Source organism: Gobius niger, assembly GCF_951799975.1.
Source record: "Gobius niger genome assembly, chromosome: 19".
Lineage (NCBI taxonomy): Eukaryota > Metazoa > Chordata > Actinopteri > Gobiiformes > Gobiidae > Gobius > Gobius niger.
This window is the reverse complement of record NC_136870.1, coordinates 21605548-21633327: the sequence shown is the minus strand read 5'-3', so window position 1 is coordinate 21633327 and position 27780 is coordinate 21605548. Positions and strand designations below refer to the sequence as shown.

General features: G+C 42.7%; 1 protein-coding gene across 1 annotated transcript in view; it reads right to left on the bottom strand.

Annotated features, from left to right (window-relative positions):
* LOC306978365 (disintegrin and metalloproteinase domain-containing protein 12-like) overlaps nucleotides 1–27780 on the bottom strand; it is a gene marked incomplete at its 3' end in the record, with an annotated part of 168752 nt that overhangs the window by 67721 nt on the left and 73251 nt on the right. Inside the window, exons 4-6 of the mRNA XM_079576888.1 lie at nucleotides 15031–15109; nucleotides 11036–11112; nucleotides 4635–4866 (exon numbers count right to left, since the gene is read on the bottom strand). Coding sequence (XP_079433014.1) covers nucleotides 4635–4866; nucleotides 11036–11112; nucleotides 15031–15109 — 388 coding nt within the window. The remainder of the gene's footprint in view (nucleotides 1–4634; nucleotides 4867–11035; nucleotides 11113–15030; nucleotides 15110–27780) is intronic.

The following is a 27780-nucleotide window of genomic DNA, read 5'->3' as shown; positions in this document are numbered from 1 at the left end:
TCAGTCATGTTTGCGCTGCAGCTGTGAAGATGGAGCTCGTTACCTACTCTGGACACCTGTTTTTTATTCTTAACTAACGATAATGTCACGGACGGAGAAAAAGAAGCGCGTTTTGCTACGAGGACGAGGAGTTTATATTCAACCCTTTTCAGGAAGAGGCCACTCAGCTGTTTTTTTCTCCGGGATTCAGCGACTATCACCAAAATATTGTTTTTCTGTGACTGTCTCTGATGGATGTTTGGGGAACCTTCGCCAGAATCAAAGTGGATTAACTTTTATAACCAACGCGAGTCCCATAATGTAAACAGCGATGGACCAGAGGGTGAGTCAGTCCAAACGCGGGTTAGCTTGTGTGTTAGCATATTAGCATGTGTGTTAGCCATTTATGAAGCTGTGTGGCAGATCACAACTCCGCATAACTGCATCGTGAAGTGACTTCACTTATTGCTGTTTATTTATATTACGGTAAAGTTGTATGCGCGGAGAGAGGGGGCGGAGTTAACTGAATCGAAGCGTTGTGTCTTCCGGGTTTGAAAAATACCTCCAGAAAACACTTATATTTATCACAAAAATGAGTGCTCCATAATGGTAGAGGTACAATATATCATATAAATGCCTATACTTAACTTTAGAATGGCTAAAATAGCATGATATAGCCCCTTTAAAAGTACTCTCTGATTTGTGTAATAATGTTTTTCAAAATCCTCATGAGGGCCAGAGTTTCTGTGCCGAAGGGCTGGATTTGGCCCCTGGGCCTGACGTTGCCTACCCAACACTGGGTTGGATCGATCAGGCTTTACAGTTGTATTGTTCCCTGTGCCACTGTGTTGCAGGCAGGCACGGGGAACATTTCATGGGTGTTACGTCTGGAACCAAACGTATCACCATCTGTGGAAAATGGACAAACGGATCTACAAATGGATAATGATCCGAGTCGCCAAGAGAACATACAGAACCCATTCAAAAAGGCCATACTGTATGTGCAGTAATAGCACGATGGCAGCAGCTTTGTTACTAAATGCAAAATGCTCATTCAATAATTAATTTGCTGTCACTGGAGTCAGGTTATTGTCAAGGCATGACTTGTAATTAGCTTTTATGTGAACAATGGCCTTCAGTAACTTGCTTTTCATTTCATTGTGTCAAAAATAATGGTTGATTTCTCGCGGAGAGAGGACGTGGGAGTGTTTTTTTATTCCCTTTCTTCGAGAATTTGTATTGCTTTGTATTATATTAACAAAAACATAAAATCATGTTTGATACCAGAACACTGTAATAAGAGCTGTATTTTGGCGGCAAAGTCGTACAGTGGATAAAAAATATGTTGAAAAAAAAAAACATGATCAAAATGGAGTTGGACAGATCCAAGAAGCCACAGCGCCCCTGACTGTGCGGCACCTGCTTGTCCGCTGTGTGTGGCACCAACCCCAGGTCTGAACACTCTCCATCACGCCGTCCCTCCTCCCTGAGTCCATACTGTCCCGCTGGCACCGAGTTCCCCCCTCACACCACCCTCTGTCAGACCTGAGCCTCTTTATCCACTCTGCTGGCTCTGCACCTCTTATCTGCTGCTACAAAGATAAGCCCGGACTGCCCCATAATGTGTGCGAGGGCCCCGCACCCGGAGGCCAGCGCTGAAAGACAGACGCGGGGAAGGTAACGCATATGATGTCAAATGTGTGTCTCGCACTGAAACAATATTGTTGCACAGGACAAGATGTGGGGGAAAAGAGAGCTAATGCTGTTCTTAAATATGGAAGTAGATGAACATTTAACAAGGTGAAATTGAATACAACGTGAGATGATTGCCAAAACCAACGAGCAAAGATTAACATTTTCATGCCGTGGTCCAAACTTTCTAATCTCCACTTTAACCTCTTCACCCCCACCTTAACCAAGTGCTTTTTCTCCAGTTCAGCTTCACCCAAATCTAAAAGCTTCTCGACCAGAGAACTTACAGCCTATAGGCCAGTGGAACCCCTCATTTGAAAGCTAAGGCCTCAGCTCTTTTTCATCATTTTTGTCACGTTTTCATCACGTTTTCGGTCATGTTTTTTTAGATGTTTTCATTGTTTTTTGTTGTTTCTTTGTCAGGTTTTTTCTCATATTTTGGTCACATTTTTGTGGCTTCATGACTGTTACATTACACTCCATCCATCCATCCATCCATCCATCCATCCATCCATTTTCTTCCGCTTATCCCGGGGGGAGGCAGCAGGCTCAGCAGAGACACCCAAACTTCCCGGCCCACACACACCTCCTCCAGCTGTGACCCCGAGGCGACACCAGGCCAGCTCAGAGACATAGTCCCACCAGCGTGCCCTGGGCCTTCCAAGAGGTCTTGTCCCACTAGGACATGCCTGGAACACCTCCCGCAGCAGGCGACCAGGAGGCATCCGGAACAGATGCCCGAGCCACCTCAGCTGCTCCTTTCAACGTGAAGGAGCCGCGACTCTACTCCGAGCTCCTCCCGGGTAACTGAGTTCCTCACTCAATCTCGAAGGGTGCGCCCAGGAAACTCATTTCAGCCGCTTGTATCCACGATCTTGTCTTTTCGGTCATTACCCAAATCTCATGACCATAGATGAGGGTGGGAACGTAGATCGGTCGGTAAATCGAGAGCTTTGCCCCCCGACTCAGCTCCGTCTTCACCACAGTCCGATACAGCGACCGCACCACACAGTTACATTACAATACAGAACACAGAATATGACAAAATGACAAAAATAACTTTTGTAATGCTTTCAAATGAGGCGTTACCCTGGCCTCTAGGCTGTAAGGGCAAGCGTTGAGAAGCTTTTAGATTTGGGTAAAGCTGAACTAGGGAAAATGTGCTCAGCTACGGTGGGGGTTAAGTGAAAACATACACTGTACATATCAAACATCTCCACAGACATCCTTGCTGTTTTGTCACTTTCTAGAGAGAGAGAGAGAGAGAGTGGATGGGAAGGGGCACAATATCTGCACCTGATCAGATAAAACAGTGAAAAGACAAAACATATAGAGCAAAATCAAATTATATTGTCATATATTTGCGCCACAGGGATATTGTCTCTTTTGAGATCCTGTTCCCTCTTTATTTGATCGGCCATTGCTTTTTATGCCTATGTTGTTGATAGCCCTGTGTATTGGACTTTTATTAGTTTGTACTGAGACACAAACACCTAAAAAAGTAAGGCTGCCATTAAAGCCTGCATCATAAACACAAAGAAAATGGCATCTCATATATACAGCAATTATAATGGACTTTGATACCAGCGTCAACAGCCATTGTTTCGAGGTAAATTCACAAATCCTCGCCTTCAGTTTTATAGTTGCCTCTATGATATTAATGTAACAGGCGAAGCAGCTTGGTAAGTGAAGGGCTTTCATGTTTTGTGCGTTGATGTCGGATTCAACAGCAAAATCGCTCCCTCCTGCAAGGATTTGAAAAGTGAATTAGCATGCTAATACAGGCAGATACAGAGATCACACTGGTTTGTTGAACCACAAACTATTCACAACTTGTAGGAAAAGCTATAAACATATCTGGGTCACCCACTCGACCAAGAGACAAGGCAACATAGCTACTCAAGTTATGAGTAGCTTTGCGTCAGGGTCAGTGATATTTACAACAAGAAATACTATATACCATGGGTGCCCAAACGATTTGTCTCTGAGGGCCAAAATGAAAAAGTGCCTGTGAGTCGAGATGTCAAGCACGAAACACATATAACTGCAAATAATAATAGTTACTTTATTTGATTAACTTTTTATTTTTTCGATAGCCAACATTTGCATTTAATTCTATCCATGCAAATAACTAGCTTTATTAAAACAAATGGTAACTGTGGCAAAAGCCTAGCCATTGATAATACCAAGACACCACAACAGTGTTTCCTTAACTTTGTGAAAGGAGTGAAACAGCGCCCCCAATTTGACGGTGGTGGTCAAAAGTGTACTGCACCCATATTTACCATTGAGAATGAATGGAAGAGAGTTAGCATTAACCACATGCAGCGCAAAAGTAGGTCACTCTCTGGCGGGCCAACAGAATTGTTTCAGCGGGCCAAATTTGGGCACCCCTGCTATACACCCTTTTTTTTTTATTTCCACAAACCAGACTAAAGTCCCACACATGTCAATAGTCTCTTCACGGACAAAGACCACTCATGCTGTTTCTATCATCCTCATAACTCTGGGTGGTAAAAGACGAAGGGCACCGGCAGCTTGTGGAGTGCCCTGAAAGCTGTTTTATGTCTCCTGACCTATTCCCCTTTCAGACGACCCGGGCCCATCTTCAGAGATAATGTTGACAGTTAAGAGGCGCCGCACCTCCCACGGGGCTTTGCACAGACCCCACTTCACACGGCTAATGGACGGCGCGAACACTGAATAATGCAACAACTAGTATCTTGTAAAAGAGATAGCAGTCCACTTAGCGCCATCTGCATTGCTAAACCATGCACTCAAAAGGTTGAACGAATTACCAGCTTATAGAGTAACGTGAGTAAGAAATCAGATCGCCATGGACACGGGCTCAGTTTGAGATACAACTACCAGCCAATATTACCATAAGAAACACACATGTGATCATTACTCAAAATAGTAATGACAATACAGAAATATTGCCACTTTTTGATGGTGGCTCATACCCTTGTGCTGAAGGCTCTGAATACATTGCTCTCCCCCGCGGTCCGCTCACTGTGGCTGGGGTCAGAGGAGGAGGAGAATGGGGGAGAGAGGGAGGACAGGTTGAAGCCATCGTGTCCACAGGAGCCCGGGGAGAGCTGCAGGTGCTCGGCTGCGTACACCCAGTGAGTCCCATCGTCGTGGTCTGAGGACGGCTCCAGAACATAAGAACGGTCTTCGAATGACAGGAATCCTCTGGAGAAGGAACAAAAGAAAGAAGAAACACTTCAGGCTATGCTGCATACAGAGGAAGCTACATAAATAAATTATTTTTGCAGGATGAAAGTGTATATGTTTGGGCCAACACAGAGAGACACTGCATATTGAGTTTATAAGCCACAACAATGGGCTATAAATGAACCATGTACATATCAGCCAAACTTGTACTTTCTCACATATTTTATTTATTGACCTTTACTAAACGAGCATTATCCCACTGAGATTAAGAATCTCGTTTCCAGGGGAGTCCTGGCCCCGTCTTCCAACCACGGTTACAGAGACGGGGCCAAGCCATTTTGGTGCCCTGAGCAGAACCGTCTGGGGAAACACGGAGGACCCGGAGGAAACCTATGCAGCATTTAGAATTCAATATATTAGGTTTAGATACAACAGGTTAATAGTTGATACCCCCCAGAACCTGAGTTTCTCTGCTCCCTGGATTTCACTTCCTACTGTGAGCACAGGGACCAAAGAACACCGCATGATGCAAAAGTTTGGTCAGAACATCTGAAATCAGCACAGTGATTCCTTCGTGCGTTATATTATCGGTCACATTGGCCATATTTCCATAACTTTTCTTTCTCATCATTCTCATTGACTATGGGCTGTTTTTTATTGCTGCATTGATAAAACAGTGGCGCGAATACTGAACAACACCACCATTCAATAACAATGGCCTTAATGAGCTTCCTTCACAGGGTGGCTGGGCGCACCCTTCGAGATCGGGTGAGGAGCTCAGTTACCCTGGAGGAGCTCAGAGTAGAGTTGCTCCTCCTTCAAATCGAAAGGAGCCAGCTGAGTTGGCTCGGGCAGGTGTTCCGGGCATGTCCTATTGGTAGCAGGCCTCGTAGAAGACCCAGGACACGCTGGTGGGGCTATGTCTCTGAGCTGGCCTGGTGTCACCTCAGGGTCCACCCAGAACAGCTGGAGGAGCTGTGCGTGGATCAGGAAGTCTGGGCATCTCTGTTGAGACTGCTGCCTCTGCGATATGGCCCCGGATAAAGAAAATGGATGGATGGATGGATGGATGGATGGATGGATGGATGGATGGATGGATGGATGGATGGAGAGATGGAGGGAGGGATGGATGGATGGATGGAGGGATGGATGGAGGGATGGATGGATGGATGGATGGATGGATGGATGGATGGATGGATGGATGGATGGATGGATGGATGGATGGATGGATGGATGGATGGATGGATGGATGGATGGATGGATGGCCTTAATGTGGTGCCCTTCAGAGCACTTGATGCCCAATGCACAGCACATTATAGAGAGCTGTACAGAGAGGCCCCAAGAAGAGCGCCCAGAAAAAAAAACCTTCCAGACATGGGGGGAGAAACATACTACCTCCACATATAAGAATTGGACCTGCTCTGGTAATCAAACCCTGAACCTTATTGTTATGTTAAATTACCAACTCTCGACTTAGGGGGTAGAAAGTATTTAGTCTGTAGGTGTGGGAAAAGAGGTTCTGCTTAAGATAACACCCCCATTCATCACCAACATGTTCACAAAGAGTCAAAGAGCTGTAGCTGAGGATTACATGGGATTTGTAGCGCTGCCATAGAGCACATTATAACCCCCTGATATGATTTGCCGTTGATTTAACGCAGGGTCCGAATGCACACATTCTGGCAGATTCCTCATATTCTCTGTAACGTTGTGCAAGATCCACTCTCATGAACTCGTAATGCATTTTTCTCCCTCCGTTGCCTTTCTGCTGCCAACCCAAACCAACTGCTCATTCTCCCCACAGTGTGCGAGACAGGTTGAGGAAAGAAAAAGTGAAATAAATAAATAAATTATCAAAGTCGACAGAGAAACAAAGGGTGTAGACTTCTTGGCCGCTCTGTGAAAACATTCCCAGTGGTGTCCGGGGGAATTACGACCGTCATTACTCTCGTCTGCAAGAACAAGCAGGAAAGGGCGAGTTGTAAGGCTAGACACACACAATAATGTGTTGTGAGTCAACAGAGGCTTGCCAGTTCTAATCTTCCATCGTTCCCCGAATTTTACACTGTCCTGGGAAAAGCCTGAGGCGACATGGAGCAAAAATCATTGGTGTAATTCAGGGGTCTCCAACCTTTTTCACTTGGCGAGTTACTTTAACAAAAATGTCAGAGAGCTACTTAAGACGCAAGAAAATTGTTTGAGTTTTGTCCTTATACTTATATTTGTCCTTTTGTCTTCATCCAGCGTAAAGAGCCACGGCAGCTCATGACGACCCCTAACATCTGATCAACGCAATTTCGTGACAATTAAAGCTGTACAAAGTAACTTGTTTACCTTAATAAAGCCTTTCCGTGGTCCCTCTGGGGGTAATAGAAGTGTTAATGGTTTGATTGGGGGGTCTTTCATCTCCCCCTGGTGTTTCTGGCAAGAAAACCACACTTGCAGCTTTACATGCTCCGACCCGGAGGCCCCATGGTATCACGACAAAGAAGCTAACAGGCTATCGGCGCAAAGATAACTGCAGGCTAGCGCCACTTAAACAGTATTTACAGCCAATTTTGAGAAAAAAAAGATCTCCATTGTGTAATTGGATGTACAAAATCCCTCTCTCCCTTTGTCTTTTTTGTATAATAATAATAATAATAATAATAATAATAATAATAATAATAATAATAATAATAATAATAATAATAATAATAATAATAATAATAATAATAATAATAATGCATCGGTTTTATATAGCGCTTTTCTGGACACTCAAAGACGCTTTACATTGCATTATTCATTCATTCCATACTTGGTGGTGGCAAGCTACTATTGTAGCCACAGCTGCCCTGGGGTAGACTGACAGAAGCGAGGCAACCAGTCTGCGCCATCGGCCCTTCCGACCACCACCACTCACTCACTCACTACATTCGCTAGGCTTCCTGGTGTTACCAAACGGTCTCCCATCCAAGTACAGACCAGGCGCTTCCCTGCTTAGCTTCCAAGGTCTGACGGGATCGGGCAGAGCAAAGGCGGTTTGACCAGCGTAGTATTTACTCTGAGGGACAATTAATGAGTAAAAAATTGTATCATGCAACAACACCTGCAGTAGCGCTTATGGTCTCTAGGGGCAAGAGTTACTTAGTACTGCTTTAAAGCACTTAAAACCTTACTAACTTAATTACTTACGGGTTGTAGATCCCTGGTGTGATAAATGCCAATGAAAGGTGATCAGGTTCTATTCCCAGTGTGAACCCTCTCTATGTTCTCCCTGTGTCTAGGTAGGTTTCAATTGGCCACTCCTGACCAAGATCCAGGCTAATGATCTAGAAAGGGGCCCCTAAATGCTTCCCACTTCCCCTATGCTGCTCCAGTGTTGGTTTTAAAGCATGGGTCAAATGCCACAGAAGACAAAGGTTAAGTTAGGTTAGGTTACTTTGTTTGTACCCGTAGGTAAATTCGTCTTGCAATTCTGAGAAAAACACATTATACAAAGATAAACATCACATACATGTTTAAAGAAAAAAAGCCTGTAAGTGCTCCAGATACTAACAGGAAGTGCCTTTGCTAAAGATACAACAGAAATTTAAGCCACTGGACAGTAACCAAGCTAAAAAGCCGTATTAGGAGCGACTAGATCCCTACTTGTTCATCAAGGAAATGGCTGCAGGAACAAAGCTTTTCTTAAATTACCCAAAATTGGTGGTGGTGGCACAGACTGGTTGCCTCGCTTCTGTCAGTCTACCCCAGGGCGGCTGTGCGAATGAATAATGACTATAGTGTAGCGCTTTGAGAAACTTGGTTCTACACGTACAAGGCATTATTATTATTATTATTTCAATCAAGTATACCTGATCTGATCGTGCGTCTATTCACAATATTTTGGGACCTTGAGGGAGGCATATGCAAGAGTTCATTTGCAATAAAAGATGCTGGATCTCCGCGGATGACTTTCGAAGTGCACTAAAACAAATCCTAGGCCGTTAAAAAGGCTGCAATCCAAAGAGAAAATTACAAGCATACGTTGATCCTTTTTCCCCACCGGCTCTTATCTGATTCAAATGAACACTAATTGCTTCTCATTATATGTTTAGGAGCAGCGTTGTGCATTAGCTCCACTGAAACATTTCCAAATAGTTCTACCAGCGAATAGCCAGAATCAAGGCCATTATAAATAAACCCTCGTTAGCACCTAAACACCACACTGCTATTAGAACAAACTGTTGTTTCTTCACAATGGGTCTTTCTTCCCCCCCCCCCCCCCTCTTTTTTGTTGTTTTTTTTTTACTAAACTTCTCTTCAACGGAGTCAGAATCTAATTTCATGACTATAATGGATTTATTTTGTGCTTATTCAGTGTGTATCCCATTACAAACGGCATTATAATTGAGTTTCCACCTGCACTTTAAGACCAGGCTAATGTTTCAGCGCACTTTGCAGGGACAGCGGCAGGAAATTGGGCTTTAATTGGAATTTGGGTGGTAAATTTTTCACTTGTTTTCAGTGAAATGTTTTCAGCGTTCAGGACTTCAGCTGCACGGGCTCCACATATGAGGTATTTCTACTATCAAGGCAAATGAGCTAAAAGAGGTTATTATACAAATGTGCCCCATGCAATCATTGCTCATTTTCTATTTTATGATCCAGGTTTCCACATCCGGCCTTGAACTGATTTTGAAATGTAGAATTTAGGAATAATTCTCTCAAAAACATTGGATGCTGACAATGAATTCCTATTCCATCCTCAGTGATTTGTTTTTTAGCAGGAACAGCCACTTTAAGATTTTTGGGCCAAGGCCTGCAATATCCGGACAAATTTGAGTCACCCTTTCTTCCTTTATGGAGAAAAAGGAGGAAGGAACTTCTGCTTAGAAATTTGTGCCTGTGGGATTCTCTGGCAAACAACAGCCTGCCGGAATCAACTGTGAGGCATGAGCCCTTTTCTTTTTCACACTGTGGTTCTCTAAGCTAGGTTTCTTAAAGGGAAAAAAGTAATAATAGTTGTAAAGGCAGAAAGTATCATTATTTATCTTTTTTTCCAGGAGTGTCCTGGCCCCAGAGCGGAACCTAGAAAGGCCCCGTCCAGCTGGGAATCGAACCCAGAACCCTCGTGCTGTGCCACTGTGCCGCCCATGGTAAATTGTCCTTTTTTTAACCTCCAATAAGCACTCAAAGCACTTTTCCATCGGTCCCAATCACCTACTGGCAAACATATTCATACTATTGCGTACCCCAACACTGGAAGCAAGGTTTAAAGAAGAACTAAGTAACTTGTTTACCTAAATAAATCACTTTCGTAGTCCCTCTGAGGGTAATGCAAATGTTAATGGCTTTCATCTCCAGAAAACCACCCTTACAACTTCCCTGCCTCCGGGTTGGAGGCGCAATACACACTAATAGAATCACGAAGAAGAAGCTAACAGGCTAAAAGGCACAGCACACTGCGGGCTAGCGCCACTTTAGCAGTATTTACTTTACACTATCTCTCCCTTTGTCTTTTCTGTCTATGACACCTGTCTAGGACACCTGCAGTGGCACTAGGGGCATGAGTTACTTAGTTCTGCTTTAAGTGTCTTGCTCAAGGAAACAGTATTATTTGTATAGGCAGAAAGCAACATTATTGTCTTTTTTTCAGGGGAGTCCCGGTCCCAGAGGGGAACCTACTGTACATGTTTGAAGTGGTATCCAGAGGAAACCTACGCAAACAGGGTGAGAGCATGCAAACTCCACACAGAAAGGCCTCGTCCAGGTGAGAATTGAACCCGGAACCTTCTTTCTGTGAAGCACGAGCTCCATCTGCTGACCCACCGTGCCGCCCATGGTACATTGTCCTTTTTTGCAACCTCCAGTAAGCACTCAAAGTACTTTTCCATCGGTCCCAATTACCTACTGGCATACACATTCGTGCTATAGTGCACCTCAACACTGCAAGATGCTTTAAGTGCCTTGCTCAAGGACACAACAACAGTATAAAACGGCATGAAATGGAACTGACCCCACTCAATGTTTAGATGAACCCTAAAGAACCCTAATCAGTCTTAACTTTTTATTTAGCAAATATTAGTTTTGCTCACCGTTTATAATCATTTAAATCATTGCATTCACGGCACAATATGACATCATGTTATAAAGAAAACTTTATAGCCATCGTTTTATATTATAAAGTTATTTTGCTTTCAGGCTTGCACGTATTTGCACTTACTTCACGCCGCCACATGTGCTCAGGGTCACGTCTGAACGGCCTCGTCCGTCCACTTCTCCGTGATAGTAGCAGTTCACCTGAGGAGACAGAGAGACAAACTGAAAGTCAGCACAGATACATCAGAGTTATGGCTGGAACATATGTTTAAGTTCAGCTGAAGGGACGTGATATATGAGCGCATTACAGTCACAACATGTTTTTGTACAAGAGACAGACTCAGTCATTAGCACAGGTAATGGGATGAGACGTCTGGAACACAGAGATTGTACTTAGACCACCTTAACCTAGGTTTACCTTTTTATTTTATCCAGTTTCTGTTGTTTTATTGAAGTATTAAATTTACATTAACCTTAACATTGAAGTCCATAACTATTGACTATTGACTATTGTTCTCAGCCTCTCTTGCCAACCCCACTGGCTCTAAAGCAGTGGCGGGCCAACTAAGGCCCAGGGGCCCCATGCAGCCTAGTTACCCAAAAAGAAATTAAGCATGACCAGTTTTAGATCAGTTCAAAGATTATTAACCTCTAAACTGACTCCAAACGTTGCTGCACTGGTAAATAAAAAATGGCTGCCAACTCCACCGTTCTCAGTGATTTTATTTTTTTTAATGTCGTGTGTAGGCTTTAACCTCTTACCCCCCGTCAGAACTGAGCACATTTTCTCCAGTTCAGCTTTACCCAAATCTAAAGGCTTCCCGACTGGAGCTTACAGCTTGTAGGCCAGAGTAACGCCTCATTTGAAAGCTAAGACCTACCAAACTGATCGTGACTTTTTTTTGTGTGTGTCTCCATCTCTTTTTTGTCACATTTTTGGTGCTTTCTTCATTACTTTTTTTTAGGGCTGCAACTAACGATTATTTTGGTAATCGATTAATCTACCGATTATTTTCACGATTAATCGATTAATCGCTTAGCTGTGAACAGTGTATGAAAATGGTATTTTTTCATTTTTGTTAATCACATAAAGCTAAAGTGGCATCACTTGAGGACATGTTGATGGAGTAAACTTAAAGTAAGTGTTTTTGTAGGCTCTTAGTGCCAATTCTGCTTTATGATTGGATGAGACACATAGACAGATATTTATGAAATTTTTATTGTACAAAACACTAAAGACCCTTAGAACTTGAAAAACAAAGTAGGTTTCCATCAAAAAAAAAAAAAAATGAATGTAATTTTTGCTCTTTTTAAGTCTGTGTTTACTAGAAAACGATTAATTGATTACTAAAATTGTTGACAACTATTTCAATAATTGATTAGTTGTCGATTAATCGATTAGTTGTTTCAGCCCTACTTTTTTTCCTTGCTCTTTTGTCACTTTTTAATTGTGTTATTGTTGCTTTTCTGGCATGTTTTTGTCGCTCCTTTGTTGATTTTTTTTGTTGCATTTCAACCTTGTTTTCATCGCTATTTTGACGCTTTGTTCAAGAAGCTTTTAGATTTGGGTAAGGCCAAACTGCAGAAAAAGTGCTTGGTTCAGGTGGGGGTTAAGAGGTTAAAGGAGGTTTTATGCACAATCGACTTTTTGAAGCTGTTTACCAGATTACAATGACATTAAAAACATACCTAAAGCTGTGTTTCGGCCCACTCGCACATCTTTGAGTAATCGTTTAATGCCAAGAGGCTTTTCCTCAGCTCCCCAAAAAAAAATACTCCTGAGCTCCTATGTTCCTAAGAAAAGCTTCCTCACCTCTCTGAGTAAAATCACTCACCATAGCTTCAACTGCAACCACACGGCAGCACTGTTTATTTACAGTACCCCACTTTTTATTCTTAATTGAAACAGCTATGAAGCCAAGGGGATCAAGAGGAAGGGGGTGGGAGGGGCTTAGAGTGAGATCGCTTGAAATTGAGGAAGTGACTACTGGATAAAGTTAATTTGCGAGGTGATTTGGCTCTTGGATCAAAAGGTTTAAACATATGCCCGCACTAATATGTACATGTGGTCTTCTCACTCCATCTTCTCCAGCCAGCGAAGCCACAGAGCAGCTGGGATGAGGACGTCTGAATATGCACTTCCTCACTGGACTCACTTCAGTGCATCAGCCCTGCTCCGCTCCGCATCTGTTTGTCACATTAAACTGCTGGACATTTTCCTTCCACAGACTCGAACAAAAGTGGAACTGACAGGCAAATCCCAAATGCCACAAGAGTTCTACTTGTTCTGAATGTTCTTAAGGTAATTTTTATGTCGTTTTACAGACTTCCTCCAACCATAGATAAATATAGCGATGAATAGTAAGTTATTCTCAACTCACTGTGTACTCTGCTGTGGTCTGTATATTAAGGCACCCTGGAATCCTGACTAGTTGCAGTAGAAGTATCCTTTTTGTTAGGAATAGGGACAGACATTGAGTCAGCCTATTGTACACAATTTGCATTTTTCTCTGACTAGTTTCCATTTCCCAAAGCAACACATTTGTTATCATTCTTTCTCCACCCTGAAGGTTGTTGTGTTCCTCGTGGCACATGGCAATAATTTAGAATGATTTTAATAAAAAGTGGTTGTTTCAGAAAGCAGCCAAGGAGTGAGTCAGACTGAACATCCTCCCTGCACCACCTGGCTTTGGCTTCGACACACACAACATTATCAACTTTTACAATCCACCCCACGTCACTGTATCCTCCCTACGACTGAACCTATGTCAACCTCAAAAGACGCTCCCAAGAAAGGCCTGAGTCAAAGTCATGGGAAGGTTGCATAATAGCTGTAGCCTCGTAGTTGAGGTTATAGTATTTGTGGCATTTTTATGGCTTTATTTTAATTAAGGCACTCCATATTAATCAACATATCAGCAGTAGGAATCAGTGACTAAGTTTACATTGGAAGACTCATTTTCAGCATTGCTCGCGGTCCTATGTTTCAGCTCCAGTGTTCATTGGCTCATCTGCTTCCCAGCTGTGCTGCGACCCACCTCCGTCCCTTCACCACCTGTTCTGTGCGTGGCTCCACCCTGCTACATCCTTAGCCAGTCTCTCCTACCACCACCAGGGCCCAGGCTCCAGGGGAAGACATCTGAGACAAACCCTACCTACCAATCCATACAAACTATAATCTATACATCGATGTCTACCGCCGGGGTCTGATCGCCAAAATATGTACGTCAATAAATCTTTCTAATCGCTGCTTTTATCTCTGAGTCTATCCACGTTGAAATTTAAGCGTATAGGAATATCGCCATCGAAAGGAGCATTGATTTGTGTTCTGTGCATGTTCTATCCGCAAGAAATCTTTTGAGTACAGGAAGTGCTTCTATGCACCATCTGTATGTCTGGCACGCATCCTACTGGAAATTCTCAAGAAGTAGAGATGAACATGTCAAAACCCAGGCATAGCGCAGCACCACACTTTTGGAGCGAGGAGGAAACCAATTACTTTATTAGTGGGGTGAAAGATATGAATCTAATGTCCTTTGCTGACGGTAGAAAGCACAGAGATAGAGTCTACTGCTGGTGTTGGCTTTGGATACAGGGAGAAGAAGCGTGTAATATTGACCATAACCAGAATATTGACAGCATGTAAATGTAGTCAATAAGCCATAATGAGAACAAAAGCCAATTTACCTCATGGAACTGGAAAACACACTGAACAAAGTTATAATAAAGTCACAGGTTAGGAGACCACGAGAAAAGTCAAAAGAAGAACATTCAACATATATTCTTCAGTACTGGCTTTTGGGAGCGTCGTGGTTTATCAATTATAGACTACACTGGAGACTACAGAACAGGCAGCATGTAATGTTCCCACCTCACCTTTTTAAAGCTATTAAAAATGAATCTACTGAAACGCAGGAAGCCATGTTCCAAAATGGCCCTACACTCATCGGCCCCGTGTCTTTGAAATGGCATTTAACAAGTCCATTACCTTGACTAATCGCACCCAAACGGTGCTAATAGCAGCTGAATGACGCAAATTGTGAGCAGAAAACTCAACATTCTTTTAAGAGGTTGAAATTATAAAAGAAAAAGTAGCAACAAAAAGAGTTCGGAACGTACTGTGGAGTCTTGAGAGCCGGATATCGCGCTGCCGTCCTCCAGGTAATGGATCTCCGTGTAGTTACTTGCAAACAGGCCACTGGAAAAGACAAAGGAGCAACACTTTCAATGAAAATAGGCTGAAACGGCTTAACAATCCAAATCCACCCACAACGTCATTATTTGAGTGGTATAACATTTTGGACATCTTAAAGGGACTATACGGAGTTTAAAAATGTTAAAATTAAGTATTTTCCTCCCCCTACATGTTCCAGCCATGTCCTAATGCCTCTAAAATCCCGCACTGTCACTCAAAAGGGTGTTAATTCCGGTCTGAAGTGCCGTCATGCATGAGCTTAATATAGAAGGTGCAGTTACACGTATGGCCTGAGGTAGCAGTATTGAGTATAAAATGGCTAACTTTAATCTAGCCCCATTAACATTGGTGTTCCATGTTAAAGGCTTACGAAACCCATAAAACAGTACTGGCCGAGTGATGTATTGGAAATAATGAGGGCAATTTGAGGGCTGAAATAGGGTGAAAGACTTTTGTAGGGAAGTAGGGCACCATCTCATGGCATCAGCTGGTGAAACAAACACAGTTTTAAGATGTTTTTTTTTTTCAACTTTATGAAACCACTGGTCTTATTTTGGAGAATCCAAATGTAATATCTTTCACAGAAAACATTTGAGTAAAGTGATGTCTCAAAGTTCATGTCTGTCGTAAAAAAATGAAACATGCAAAATTACTTAAAACATCTGAGCCCAGGCAAAACAGGTCATGCACTTTAGCATTTTCCTTTTTGTTTGAAAATTCCCTACTTCCCAGTGGGTGCCCAGTCCAAAATTAGAAAAAAAAAAGTCGGGGTTGGGATTGATCTCGAGTCTCGTGGTTGGGAGCCCGATGCTCTACCTACAGAGCTAAACAAGTGGAAAGAAGTGGCTTTACATAGATACATAGATTAATGTTATGAACCACCCTGCACTCGTGTATTTGCGGAAAACGGAATAGCGGCTTTACAGGTTAGGCAATATTTATTGAATCATTTTGTCATTAGGGCAAATTCGCCTGGGTGCCCAAAGATTTGAGTGGGTGCTCCAGCCCCGCAGCACCCATGGGATCGGCACCTATGCCTTTAGGCTATGGCAGGACAGCAAGAGGGGAGAGACTTTCATCAAACAGTCGGGAACGAGACTCGAACTTGAACCAATAAGCCAATTGGCAATTTTATAACTCAACATTATCATTTTTAATTGCACCTCCACTGCTCATTTGCCGAATCGCCCAAACAACTGGAACAATTGTCCTTCGAACGTCTGGCTGTGTTGATTTATGCGCCTTTCTCCAATATGAGAGCGGCGTCAGGTATATACGACTTCATCGATCCACTAAAATGATTTCTATACAATCCTCCGGTCAACACGTCCCTGCCCCCTTATGCACATGCAGTATTTTATCCTTCCATCTATTTATTAGCGGCCTTTGTATGAGCTGATTACCTTTGAGCGCATTGTGGGGAATGAACTATGGATTGATATTGAGTGGATTTTCATGGTGCGTTCATGGTTCTGTGAAAGATGTTTGATTAAAAAGATTGGGGCTGAACATACTGTATTATACAAGCTCTCTTAAACTAGTGAATGCTTTTGGGATTGAAACACATAATTGCACCCATTCATGATCTTACGTAAACACATCTTTAAAGTCGGGGGTATTATGCTTTTTGAAGGTATTTGGTAAAAAATCTCAAACACAGCTTCATCACTATCTTACACTTTGTTGGCTAGAAATGCCATATTGATGTAAAACAGCTCAAACAAGGTTTCCAGTTCCACTTTCTGATATTCACACAAAATCCCAAATCATAACCACCCCAAACCCTCCCTTTAAGAATGAAATGACTGCTGGCAAAATATTGAGACATATTGGGTCATTTGATTCAATTCTGACACTTAAAATTGCAACTTTGTATCCCCTTTATATAAATACAGGCATATTTTTCTGACACTGTGCTTAGGGTGTTGAAATATGCCATCGCTAGGTTTGCTTTAAGTGCCTCTTTTCTCATTTCTGCGGCTTTCGTGAGATCCCAAAGTCAAAACATTGCATGAGAACAATTTCTATACTGGCAGCATAGGTGGTCTGTACATGCAGCCCATATATTAAAATGAATTGTTTATTCTATACAGACGACAGATCCAGAGTGCAAAGCAGATTCTGGAGGAGTCGGCTGTTTAAGAAACTGCATATTTAAACTCAAAGTATACTCGGTCAATACGGTAAGAAGCGAAACAAGACACGTTTCTTTGCTTTACTTGTTGATATAGTATATGCAATATGAAACGTGGCCACCTGGATTTAACTAACTGTCATGATCTGGGGTTGCTGAAGTCGGTCAGTTCTCGGTTCTTCCCTGATGGTACAGGCATATTCCAAGATGTGTATATCAATTTGTATAAGAGTAGTTCAGGGAGCATGGAACATCATTTTCAGAGTCCAGAATCTTTGGGATGTGCTGGAGAAGGCTTTGTGCAGTGGTCACACCCTCCCATCATCAATACAAGGTCTTGGTATATTAAATAGTAGAGCTTGGGACCTCAGAGTTTCCTCTGGGCATTAAAAAGCATTAAAAGTCAATAAATGGTTTGTGCTCAAATCAATGAATGTCATGAAAAAGCATTAATGGGACTATACAGAGTTTAAAAATGTTAAAATTATGTATTTTCCTCCCCCTACATGTTCCAGCATTTTCTTGATGTGTAGAATGAGCCAAGATCTGTTCTCCACAACTGCCTCTAAAATCCTGCACTTTCACTCAAAAGTTGTTACTTTGGGTCCGAAGTGCCGTCATGCACAAGTTTAATATAGAAGGTGCAGTTACACGTATGAGCTGAGGTGGCAGTAGTGAGTATAAAATGGCCAACTTGCATCTAGCTGGCATTCAATCTAACTTTCTTGAAAGATTATGGCACTGGTCAACATATTTTACCGTATAAGTAAATGATGGTCTAAAACGTAGCTATTTTGGCTGCACTTTGAGCTTAAAAGTAGTCAATTTTGTCCAATTATTGATGAAATATTGCCATTGAGACACAGTGTTGGCCTTTAAAACGCATTACATTTGACTTGCTTCACGGTAATCCCTGGACCTTTTCTTGTGGCAAATCTTTGGAGGTAAGTCAGGCGGTGTGTTTTCCTTACTGTTTCAAAACACACACAAAAATCATGATTATTGTAAGTTAAAACATGAAATGAACTTGCGACCTCCTCTTTGGTGACCTTTGCTATACAACTCAATTATTATTATAGGTTAAGATATGATGAATGGGATTATCCAGCACTCGATTCATCTGTTTTATACCTCTACTTAATCAAAATCCCATGCAGGCTGCTGTTAGGCGTGAGAACTGACCTCAACCCAGTGTTCTGTGTTGAGATCACAGTCTACATCCACCTCTGCAGTGACCCAAAAGTCTGGCAATAATCCCCGGATCAAAGTGAAACATGAGAGGGATATCCAAATATCCAAATAAAATGATGTGTTTCTTGAGTCTCAATTACTTCACTGCTTTTGGCCGGACACGCGACTTCAACATCTGCCACAACAAGCCCTTCAGTGTGACGGCTGCTGCAACATTGTGGGGAGGAGCAGCATGTGCCCTCCATATGCTGGGTTTGAGGAGGTTTTGGACTTTTGTGAGGGGGATCTTGTACAATCTTGATCAAGGAGAAAACAGAACTCTGCGACCACCAAGCTGTAAATCCCATTATTTCAAACAGCTTGCACCCAAATTAACAGCAGCCACGTACTTGTGACCAAGCTGTGCAAAGCCAAATTCCTCTGTGGTTCGGTACAGAAAACTCTACAGTTTTGGCCAATTCAAGAGAGACACAGCTAGGACTACAGCTAGCAGATATATAATAATACATACATAGAATTACAGTACCCTTGCTGTAAATCTTTTTACAATAAACCCTTGGTCAATTTTACAGCATTTTCTTTTACAGTGTGGCTCATTCCAGCAAATATGGGCATTTAGTGGATACACACTCAACAATATTGCATTATGCTGCACGGTAGTATGGGTGTGTTGGCAATATGTGGGCAAGCCCACCTCAGCATCATGAGATGTCCCCTGATTCTTTGCTGAATGTCTCTCCCTGCACTCCCACCCATTTTACATTGCTCTCTGTCATGTCTAATAATGTCTACGGGCCAAACACCAGTGGCACAAAGGAGCTTGCATATTCTCCTCATGCCAATGAAGGCTTCCCCAGCCCTACCTGGTGGCATGGTGGTTGAGCGGTTAGTACTCTTGCCTCACACCAAGAAGGTCCTGGGTTCGATTCCTGGACTATGTTTTTGCATATTTCTCTTCTGCTCCTGACGGGTCGCCCCAGCGGCATAGAAGGATGGGTCAAATGCAGAGGACAAATTTCTCTAAAGGGACAATAAAGTATAGTTTAAAGGAACTAGATGCAAGTTGGCCATTTTTATACTCACTACTGCCACCTCAGGTCTTACGCATAACTGCAGGTTCAATATTAAGCTCGTGCATGACGGCACTTCAGACCCAAAGTAACAACTTTTTGAGTAACTGTGCAGGATTTTAGAGGCAGTTGTGGTGAACAGGTCTGAGCTCATTCTACACATTAGGACATGGAACATGTAGGGGGAGGAAAATACATAACTTAAACATTTTTAAACTCCGTGTAGTCCCTTTAGCCTTAAAAACAAACTCCAGCCACACTGCAAAAAGTGTGGCTGCTGGGATATTTTCTTGAAACGTTTGTCCATGATTTGAGTAACTTATATCAAGAAAACGCTCAATGAGTAAGAAGTAAAAAAGAAAAGAAAACACATCTTAACCTAATTTGAGAGCAATAAGATTTTTTATTTTACTTATCTATCTACGGGTAGAACACTTGCCCCATGGACTTGAAATGAGTTACTTCCGTGTGGACCAATTCACCTTATTCTTTAAGTTTTCATGGGCGTCGCCATGAATTGTGCCCGCCCCTTCACTGGTACATATTAGTTTACCTAGGAGAAGTCAAAAAAGAGGAACAGTGCTTGTTGTTGCAAATGAGCATCGGACAAACGTTTTCCCTCAATCTCCGTTAATGAACTACCGGAAGAGTAAGGAAGTGCCGATCCGTGGCAAACAGAGGCAAAAGTGGGCGGGGCAGACAGACCTTACCCTTACCCCCGGGAAAAAAACGAAACCGAACTTTACCCAAATCTAAAAGCTTAAAAGAAAAGCATCCAAAAACAAAAATGTGCTGGATAAGCAACAAAAAAGTGACGAAAAAAGTGACAAAAACACAACAAAATGTGACGAAAACGTGACGACAAAGCAATGAAAAAAGCGATGAAAAAACAACAATAACATGAAAAAACACCCCCGAAAAACAAGAGACGAAAACACAACGAAAAAATGAGACAAAAAAGTGACGAAAACACGACAAAAAGCCACAAAAAAAGTCATGAAAAAGCAACAAAAACACGACAAAAATGCACCAACAACGTGACAAAAAGTTACCATCACTTTTCTAGATTTGAGCTTTCAAATGAGACGTTACAGTGTTGCTCTCCAGTCAAGAAGCTTTTAGATTTGGGCAAAGCCGAACTGGAGAAAATGCTCTCGAGTCCAGGGCTGTTTTTCAGTCCCAGTCCGGGCAGATACACAGACCAACACCAATGCTTTACATACTATATGTGGCTCACTGTAAGTTTGTAATGGCGAAGCAAAAGCTGATTACTATTATCACTAACCGCTGCTTTACAAAACCACAAGAAGATTCAAGTAAACACATTTCAACATAAAGTTATTCATTTGAGAAGGTAAACATATTGGGAAGGCTTTGCCCAAAAGAGCTTGTAATTAAAGTTGTTGAGCTATAAGTAAGGGCAAAAACAATAACGAGGATGAGGAAAGCCTATTATCCTTTTAAGATGTTTATGTATCACAGAGCTTTACACTGCCGCCTCATATTATACGAAGTGTTTCTCGGCAACTAATCACCCTGTTTAGAGAGAGCACAATAGACGTAAAATAAACAACAATTAATGAATGCAAAGTACTTAACGGACTTTTAATTAAATTGAACAAACGGAGGGAGGAATTAGCGTGAACGGCTAATACCTTTGGAGGGAGTTCAAATGGTTCAGCGGCGAAACAAAAGGATGTAGCATATTTTTTTCTGTGAGTGCGGCTCGAAGTACCGTATTTCAGCGAGTGCAATTTTGGCTTTCGCGCGTTGTAAACTTTTGCCTGGCTTAAACCCTGTTCGGTCTTGGTGTCCCAGTTAACGGTTTGGGTAGAATGCGCTCTTGCACTGAGATGGAGCAGTGCAGTATCCCACTTAGCACTTGATTGAAGACACATGCTGGGATTTTGGTAGCAAATATTCAGATCGGAGCGGAGGCCTATTGTGTTTTATGTGCGTGTGATTGAGTGAGTGAGCGGGCGGCGGTGGACGGAGGGTCAGTGGCCGCAGATGTGGGCAGTTGTGATTCTGTCAGTCTACCTCAGCGGGTCAGAAGCCAGTCCCGGGGAACACTTCTATCGATATTTATCTTCAAACAGACTACAAAAACATGACCTGAGTCTGTCTCTGGCACTGCTGAGATGTTTTTATGCCATGATTTTCAGCTTTATATTCATTACCCCCAGCCAGAGCCTTTCTGTGTGGAGGTTGCAAGTTCTCCTAGTGTCTGTGTAGGTTTCCTCCAGGTACTCCCAAAACATGCTGGTCAGGTTGGCCCACAATGGCGGCGCGCAGAGTCACAGCGGCTCAAGGCGAACCCGACATCTGATTGACGCCATTCCGTTGTACAATAATGACAATACTGCGACCACACCACCTTTGCTCTGCCTGATCCCATCAGACCGTGGAAGCTAAGCAGGGAAGGGCCTGGTCGATACTTGGATGGGAGACCGTTTGGTTACACCAGGAAGCTTGATGTCTGTGTCGGTCATTTTCTGTACTTCCGTTGAAGTGTCGATCGTTTCGGGAAGCTTGGCGAATGTAGTGTGTGAGTGAGTGGTTGGTGGTGGTCAGTGGGGCCGATGGCACAGCCTGGTTGCCTCACTTCCGTCAGTCTACCTCAGGGCAGCTGTGGCTACAATAGTAGCTTGCCATAACCAAGTATGGAGTGAATGAATAATGCAGTGTAAAGCATCATTGAGTGTCTAAAAAAGCTCTATATAAAACCGATGCATTATCATTATTATTATTAATAAAGTTCTTTATTCATTCATGATTAGGGTTAGGTGTACTATGAGGCTCGAGCATCCACTCAAATCTTTGGGCACCCTGGCATCCTAAAGTTATTCAATAATGGGGTTACTCAGGTGTCCTAAAGTTATTCAATAATAATAATAACATCTTTTTCGTCTTTTTTTTTAAGGGCACTGGGAAAAACATAAATTGGCACCTAAGTGTGATGCAAGTTGTGTTTGCCTCACACTTATGTTTTAGAAACGAGAAGGTCTCAGCTTTCAAAAGAGGTATCACACTGGCCTATTGGTTACAAGCTCTCCTGTCAATATGCTTTGAGATATAAAACCCTAAGGTGGCAGATAACAGGTTAATACTTATTTAACAACAATTGTGGTTTGGAAAGTTTTTAGCCTGCATAATGAAGTCTAAATGAGGTCAACATCGATTCATGTATTTTGGATTGTATATTTATGTCCGCATTTATGCTATAGTAATAACATCATGCATCAAAGCACTACTCCAACCCAAATGCTGTTTTTCATCCGTTTAAAATGCAGAAAAAAGAAAAAAAACAACAACGTTACACAGATGTGATCCGGATGCACAGCCCGTTGTCGTGGCAACGTTAGACAGACCAACATGGAGGCTCTGAGGGAAAGTTTGGATGCGATTGGTGCAAGGTTTAGACAAAGGAGGCCGTTTCAGAGCGACCGGATTAAAGGGGAAAGAAAAATCCCACAGACACGACGCTGATGACGTTCGAGGTCGCGTGCGTGCAACACGGATGAATAAAAGGCTTGTCATCGTTCAGTGCCATTAGCTATCCATCATTTCTGGAAAATAAGTTCGGAAAGATAAGTGAATTACTGATATTGCTTGTCCCGTGGGAATGCCCATAAAAAATTACAAATGTCCTGGGGTGAATTCAGTTTTACCCCGAGCTCATTCTAATCCTGTGTGAATAGATTGCAATTGTGAATAAATGAACAAAACAAAAGTTATCAGTAAAATCAACGATTCATTTTAATGCCTCACATCAGGGAACACTGAGCGGTTTGACAAATTTCTGAAACATCCCTACATGGGCTTAGTCGTGTTTGGTTCAGCCTAAGCCTTTATCTGTCACTGTTTGTCCTTTTCCTGAAATTGAGAATCACAAATTTGTCACTAATTCGAGTAGAAAAAACTGTTTACGAGCCCCAATAAACACAGTTCAGATCATCGCGCCCGCATCACACCGACTTAAGAAGCGTGATCTTTTGGCAGTGATCTGTTATGGCTATATTTACTGTAAACACCATCCTACATTTGTGAGTTCAGTTATGCAAAGCGTGCCCTCCGCAGTTCAACCAGTCCGCGGCGCATAAGCTACATCCATCACGGCGTGAACTGCGAGCCAAGTACATTATGTGTCTAATCCAGCGAGAGGCGGCCACTGTTTATCAATCAGCGGGGAGTTAATGAGGCGCGTGGGACTGGAGCGAGGCAGGAGTCGCGCCCCTGCTATTTCAAATGCATTACCCCAGGGACAGTTATGCGCAGCGGGGCTCTGGCTGAGTGGAGATACGCTACTGTAGTCAACAAAAGGACGGGTAAATAATATAGGCTGAGTTTTGGCAACTTGACAATATTAATCACTTTGTAAACGAATGGTGGGGATGTGATAAACAGAGAGATCAGGCAGGCCAATACAGCATGGATGCGGTTGACCCTTTTTGTTTTACAGCTTGACAAATAGAGCAATTTAGTCCATATAGATTTACATGTTGAGTATTCTGTAATAATAAGCATTGTGAATGTCTCCTTTGTGTGAGATCAATAAAGTCTAATCTTATCTCGATTCCCCAAAAATGCCACAGTGGTTTATAATCTTTCAGTTCCTTCATCCAGGCCGACAAAATTAATAAACTCCTTTCTGCTTTCAGCTCCAGAACTTTACATTAAATCATTGTACAATTACAGTATTCACACTCTGTGGTAGCAACCAACTTCTGTCACCACAGCTCTTAAGGGGCTGACTGATCCCATTATGACTGCCATTTTGGGCCGACGCTTCCTCTGGGCATCACCATCCATCCATCCATCCATCCATCCATCCATCCATCCATCCATCCATCCATCCATCCATCTTCTTCCACAGCTGTTGGAGCTGCCCAAATCACATTGCACCAGCCCCTTATGGCTCCTCATGGTCCACAGAAGGACGGCCTCATGGTTCTAACCGGGCCTGGTGGTCTCTCATAAGGGGCTTCTGAACCGCTCTTTGTCTGACCCATCACCTAGGACCTGTTTGACATGGGAGACCCTACCAGGGGCACGAAGCCCCCGACAACATAGCACCCAGGATCATTCGGGTGCTCAAACCCCTCCACCACGTTAAGGTGGCGGTTCCAGGAGGGGCAATAACGTATTGAATTAATCATAAAAGACATACAGAAGGATCCGAGGCACTCTAGCTGTTTAGCTTAAAAATCCTTTATTGTATATGAGACATTGCCAACATATTTTGACCAGTGAGATCTTCTTCAGGTCATATTGGGCATAAAGGATATGCAGCTAGAGTCCTTCTGTATGTTTGTTTTGCTCAGTGTTGATACCCCTGATTCTTGAAGATCACCTGCTAGACACTTTTTTGGACTCAATTGGATTAGAACAATTGTTCTACAAAGTATTGAATATCAGTACTGTAACCAACAAATCCTTATTCTTCTCTTATTCCCATATTCATCATTTTACTAAATTGAGAGTCACGGAGCTGCAACTTTTCTACCACCAAAATACCTACAGACATTAAACCAAATCAAATGTAAGTGGTTTTGCACATATGGAGGCCTATACTCTGATATCAAAAGAGTTCAGAATCAAAGTTTATATTGAGCATGTTCATAGCAATCCAACAGTTTATGCGGAACTAGCAAACACCATCCATGTCACTAATGGCACATAAAGTGTCCAAATAATTTTATGTAAACAATAATAAATGACAGAAGTGTTTTATATTTCAAAACATCCAATGCATGTAGCATTCAATTTTGGGATCAAACCATCTCAGGAAGCCACACAACAAGCTTTCCCCTTACCCTTCATCCTCCCATCCCAGCTCAACAACTCTAACTAATAAAAGCAGCCATATTAAATACAGTGGATATGATAGTTAGATAATTAATGTCCATTTATTTTCAAGTTGAATTAAAATATCTGCCAGAGCAAGACACAGGAAAAGCGCACGGCAAAAGCGATACGAGATCTCAGGTGCTGCGCCGCGTGAACTTCTGAACTTGTTTTGACACAAACAACAAAATATGCCGTCTTTTTTTAGCCCGCCTTTGACAAGTACACACGCAGTAATTGCTTTGGTTGTTTACATCTTGTCAATGTGCCTTCATGCTAAAAAGAACAAACCGGGTTTCTGAAAGCGAGAGCATGAGGTGAGCGAGCGGCTGTCACGGGAGCTGACGGAGCAGACACGGAGACTATGAGAGACGTCAAACTCAACTGAAATGTCACGCGATAAATGCCACCGCTTCATTTGGGGACGTTCGGTTATCGCAGTACAATATTATATTGGCCTTTCTGTCTTTGCATAGAGTAATAGTGCAAATAAATGTAAATGTCAATGCATACACTGGATCATTTTATCCAGTAATTTGCTAGTAATGTTTAGTACGGCTGCACTAAATTGGAGAAAAGACAATGTATGAATATTGCGATAACAAATTACTGTAAGGCTTAAGCATCCCATTAAAGAGGGAGTATTGTGTTTTTTGTAGGTGTGTAGTAATGATGACAAAAACATTAAAGCAACGAAACAAAAGACTAAACGAGACAATGTAAAGGTCAGGCAAAAGAAGTATCCAGGCAAAAATAATGTCCAAATAAACATTGGCACAGGTTGTGACGAGCCATGTGGGCGTCCCCCTGTCCTTAGACTCTCCGACACTGTGAGGAAAGACTCAAAAACCCTGTGGGACAAAAAAGAAACCTCGGGGAGAACCACAGAAGGAGAGATCCACGCCCATGGACGGGCAGGCTAAATATCAGAAGGTGAGTCCTGGATACGCAGGAACTCATGAGGAGCTTTTCGGGAGCTGTCACCATGCTAAGAATAGCCATAGGTGAAGAGTCGGAGATCACTCAAAGATGCGCAGGTGGCCTGAAACAGCCCCAGGTATGTTTATGATGGAAAAACAACATTGCAACATGGTAGAAAGCTCTAAGAAGTCGATTTAGCATAATACCATCCATCCATCTTCTTCGACTTGTCCGTTGCTGGTAAATCACATTGCACCAGCCCCTTATGGCTCCTCCTGCAGGTGGTGAGTGCACGGAAGGACGGCCTCATGGTTCGAACCGGGCCTGTTGGTCTCTCATAAGGGGCTTCAGAACTGCTCTGTGTGCTACGGGAGACCCTACAGGGGCACGAAGCCCCCCACAACAGAGCTCCCAGGATCATTCGGGTGCTCAAACCCACATTAAGGTGGTGGTTCCAGGAGAGGTAGCATAATACCCCACACTTAAATGTACACAAAAATAATCAGCAATTTGTTTGTTTTTTCTTCATCAAATGGAGTTAAAACAAAGTCTAAAAAGATACAAAATCACAACCAAGACAAGACTAAAATGGAACGTAATTGGGAAAACGTAATATTCAATGGGGGCGACAGTGGCGCAGTTAGTAGAGGGGGGTCATCTCGTGATCGGAAGGTTGTGGGTTCGAATCCCAGCTCACACATTGTCGTTGTGTCCTTGGGCAAGACACTTCACCCTACTTGTCTCCAGTGTCTGCGTACATCTGTGTATAAATGAGAGTGTGAATGGGTGACGAGTTCCTTGCTGTAAAGCGCTTTGGGCCTGATAAAGGTAGAAAAGCGCTATATAAGTTGAGTCCGTTTACCATTCAGTATTGGAAATTTAACGGTTGCTCATTTCTAAGTTACCTTGAGATTTTGTTTAAGGGCGTGGTGGCAAAAATGTGTACATCTTGCATATTATGGGTCCTTGTGGCATAGATATTGTGTCACCTAATAGTTTTGCTGCATAGTGTGATACCATGTAGTGACAGTAGTAGTGGCACTGATACTTATAGCAATAGCAATACTAGAGTAGCACCGTCATTGTAGAAGTAATTGTAACACCAAACACAGTATACCGTCAATAGCAGTGCTATTACAGTATACAGCACTTATTTGGGAAGAGATTTTCAGAGCCTTTTCCAACAATCCGATCCTGCACACACTTCCCATAATGCAGTTGTCAAAACACAGCCGTGTGCTGATTCACTCGCGGATTTGTCTTCACACATGGTCCTCATTGTCTTTGTTTGCTCGGCCTGTCCAGTCGGAAGGAGGAGACACATTTTCGAGTGTGTGGTATTCACCGTTACGGCTTTGATAAATCTGAGTCCGACCCCATTCCATCAGCAGCTACAGGGAGGAGGTGAGAGCGGCGGGTGACCCCAGGAAAGGTGAAACTTTTGGACAGGAATTATTACAGTACAAGAGAGTACGGGGGGGGGGTTATGATTTACACGCTGAAGTACAACA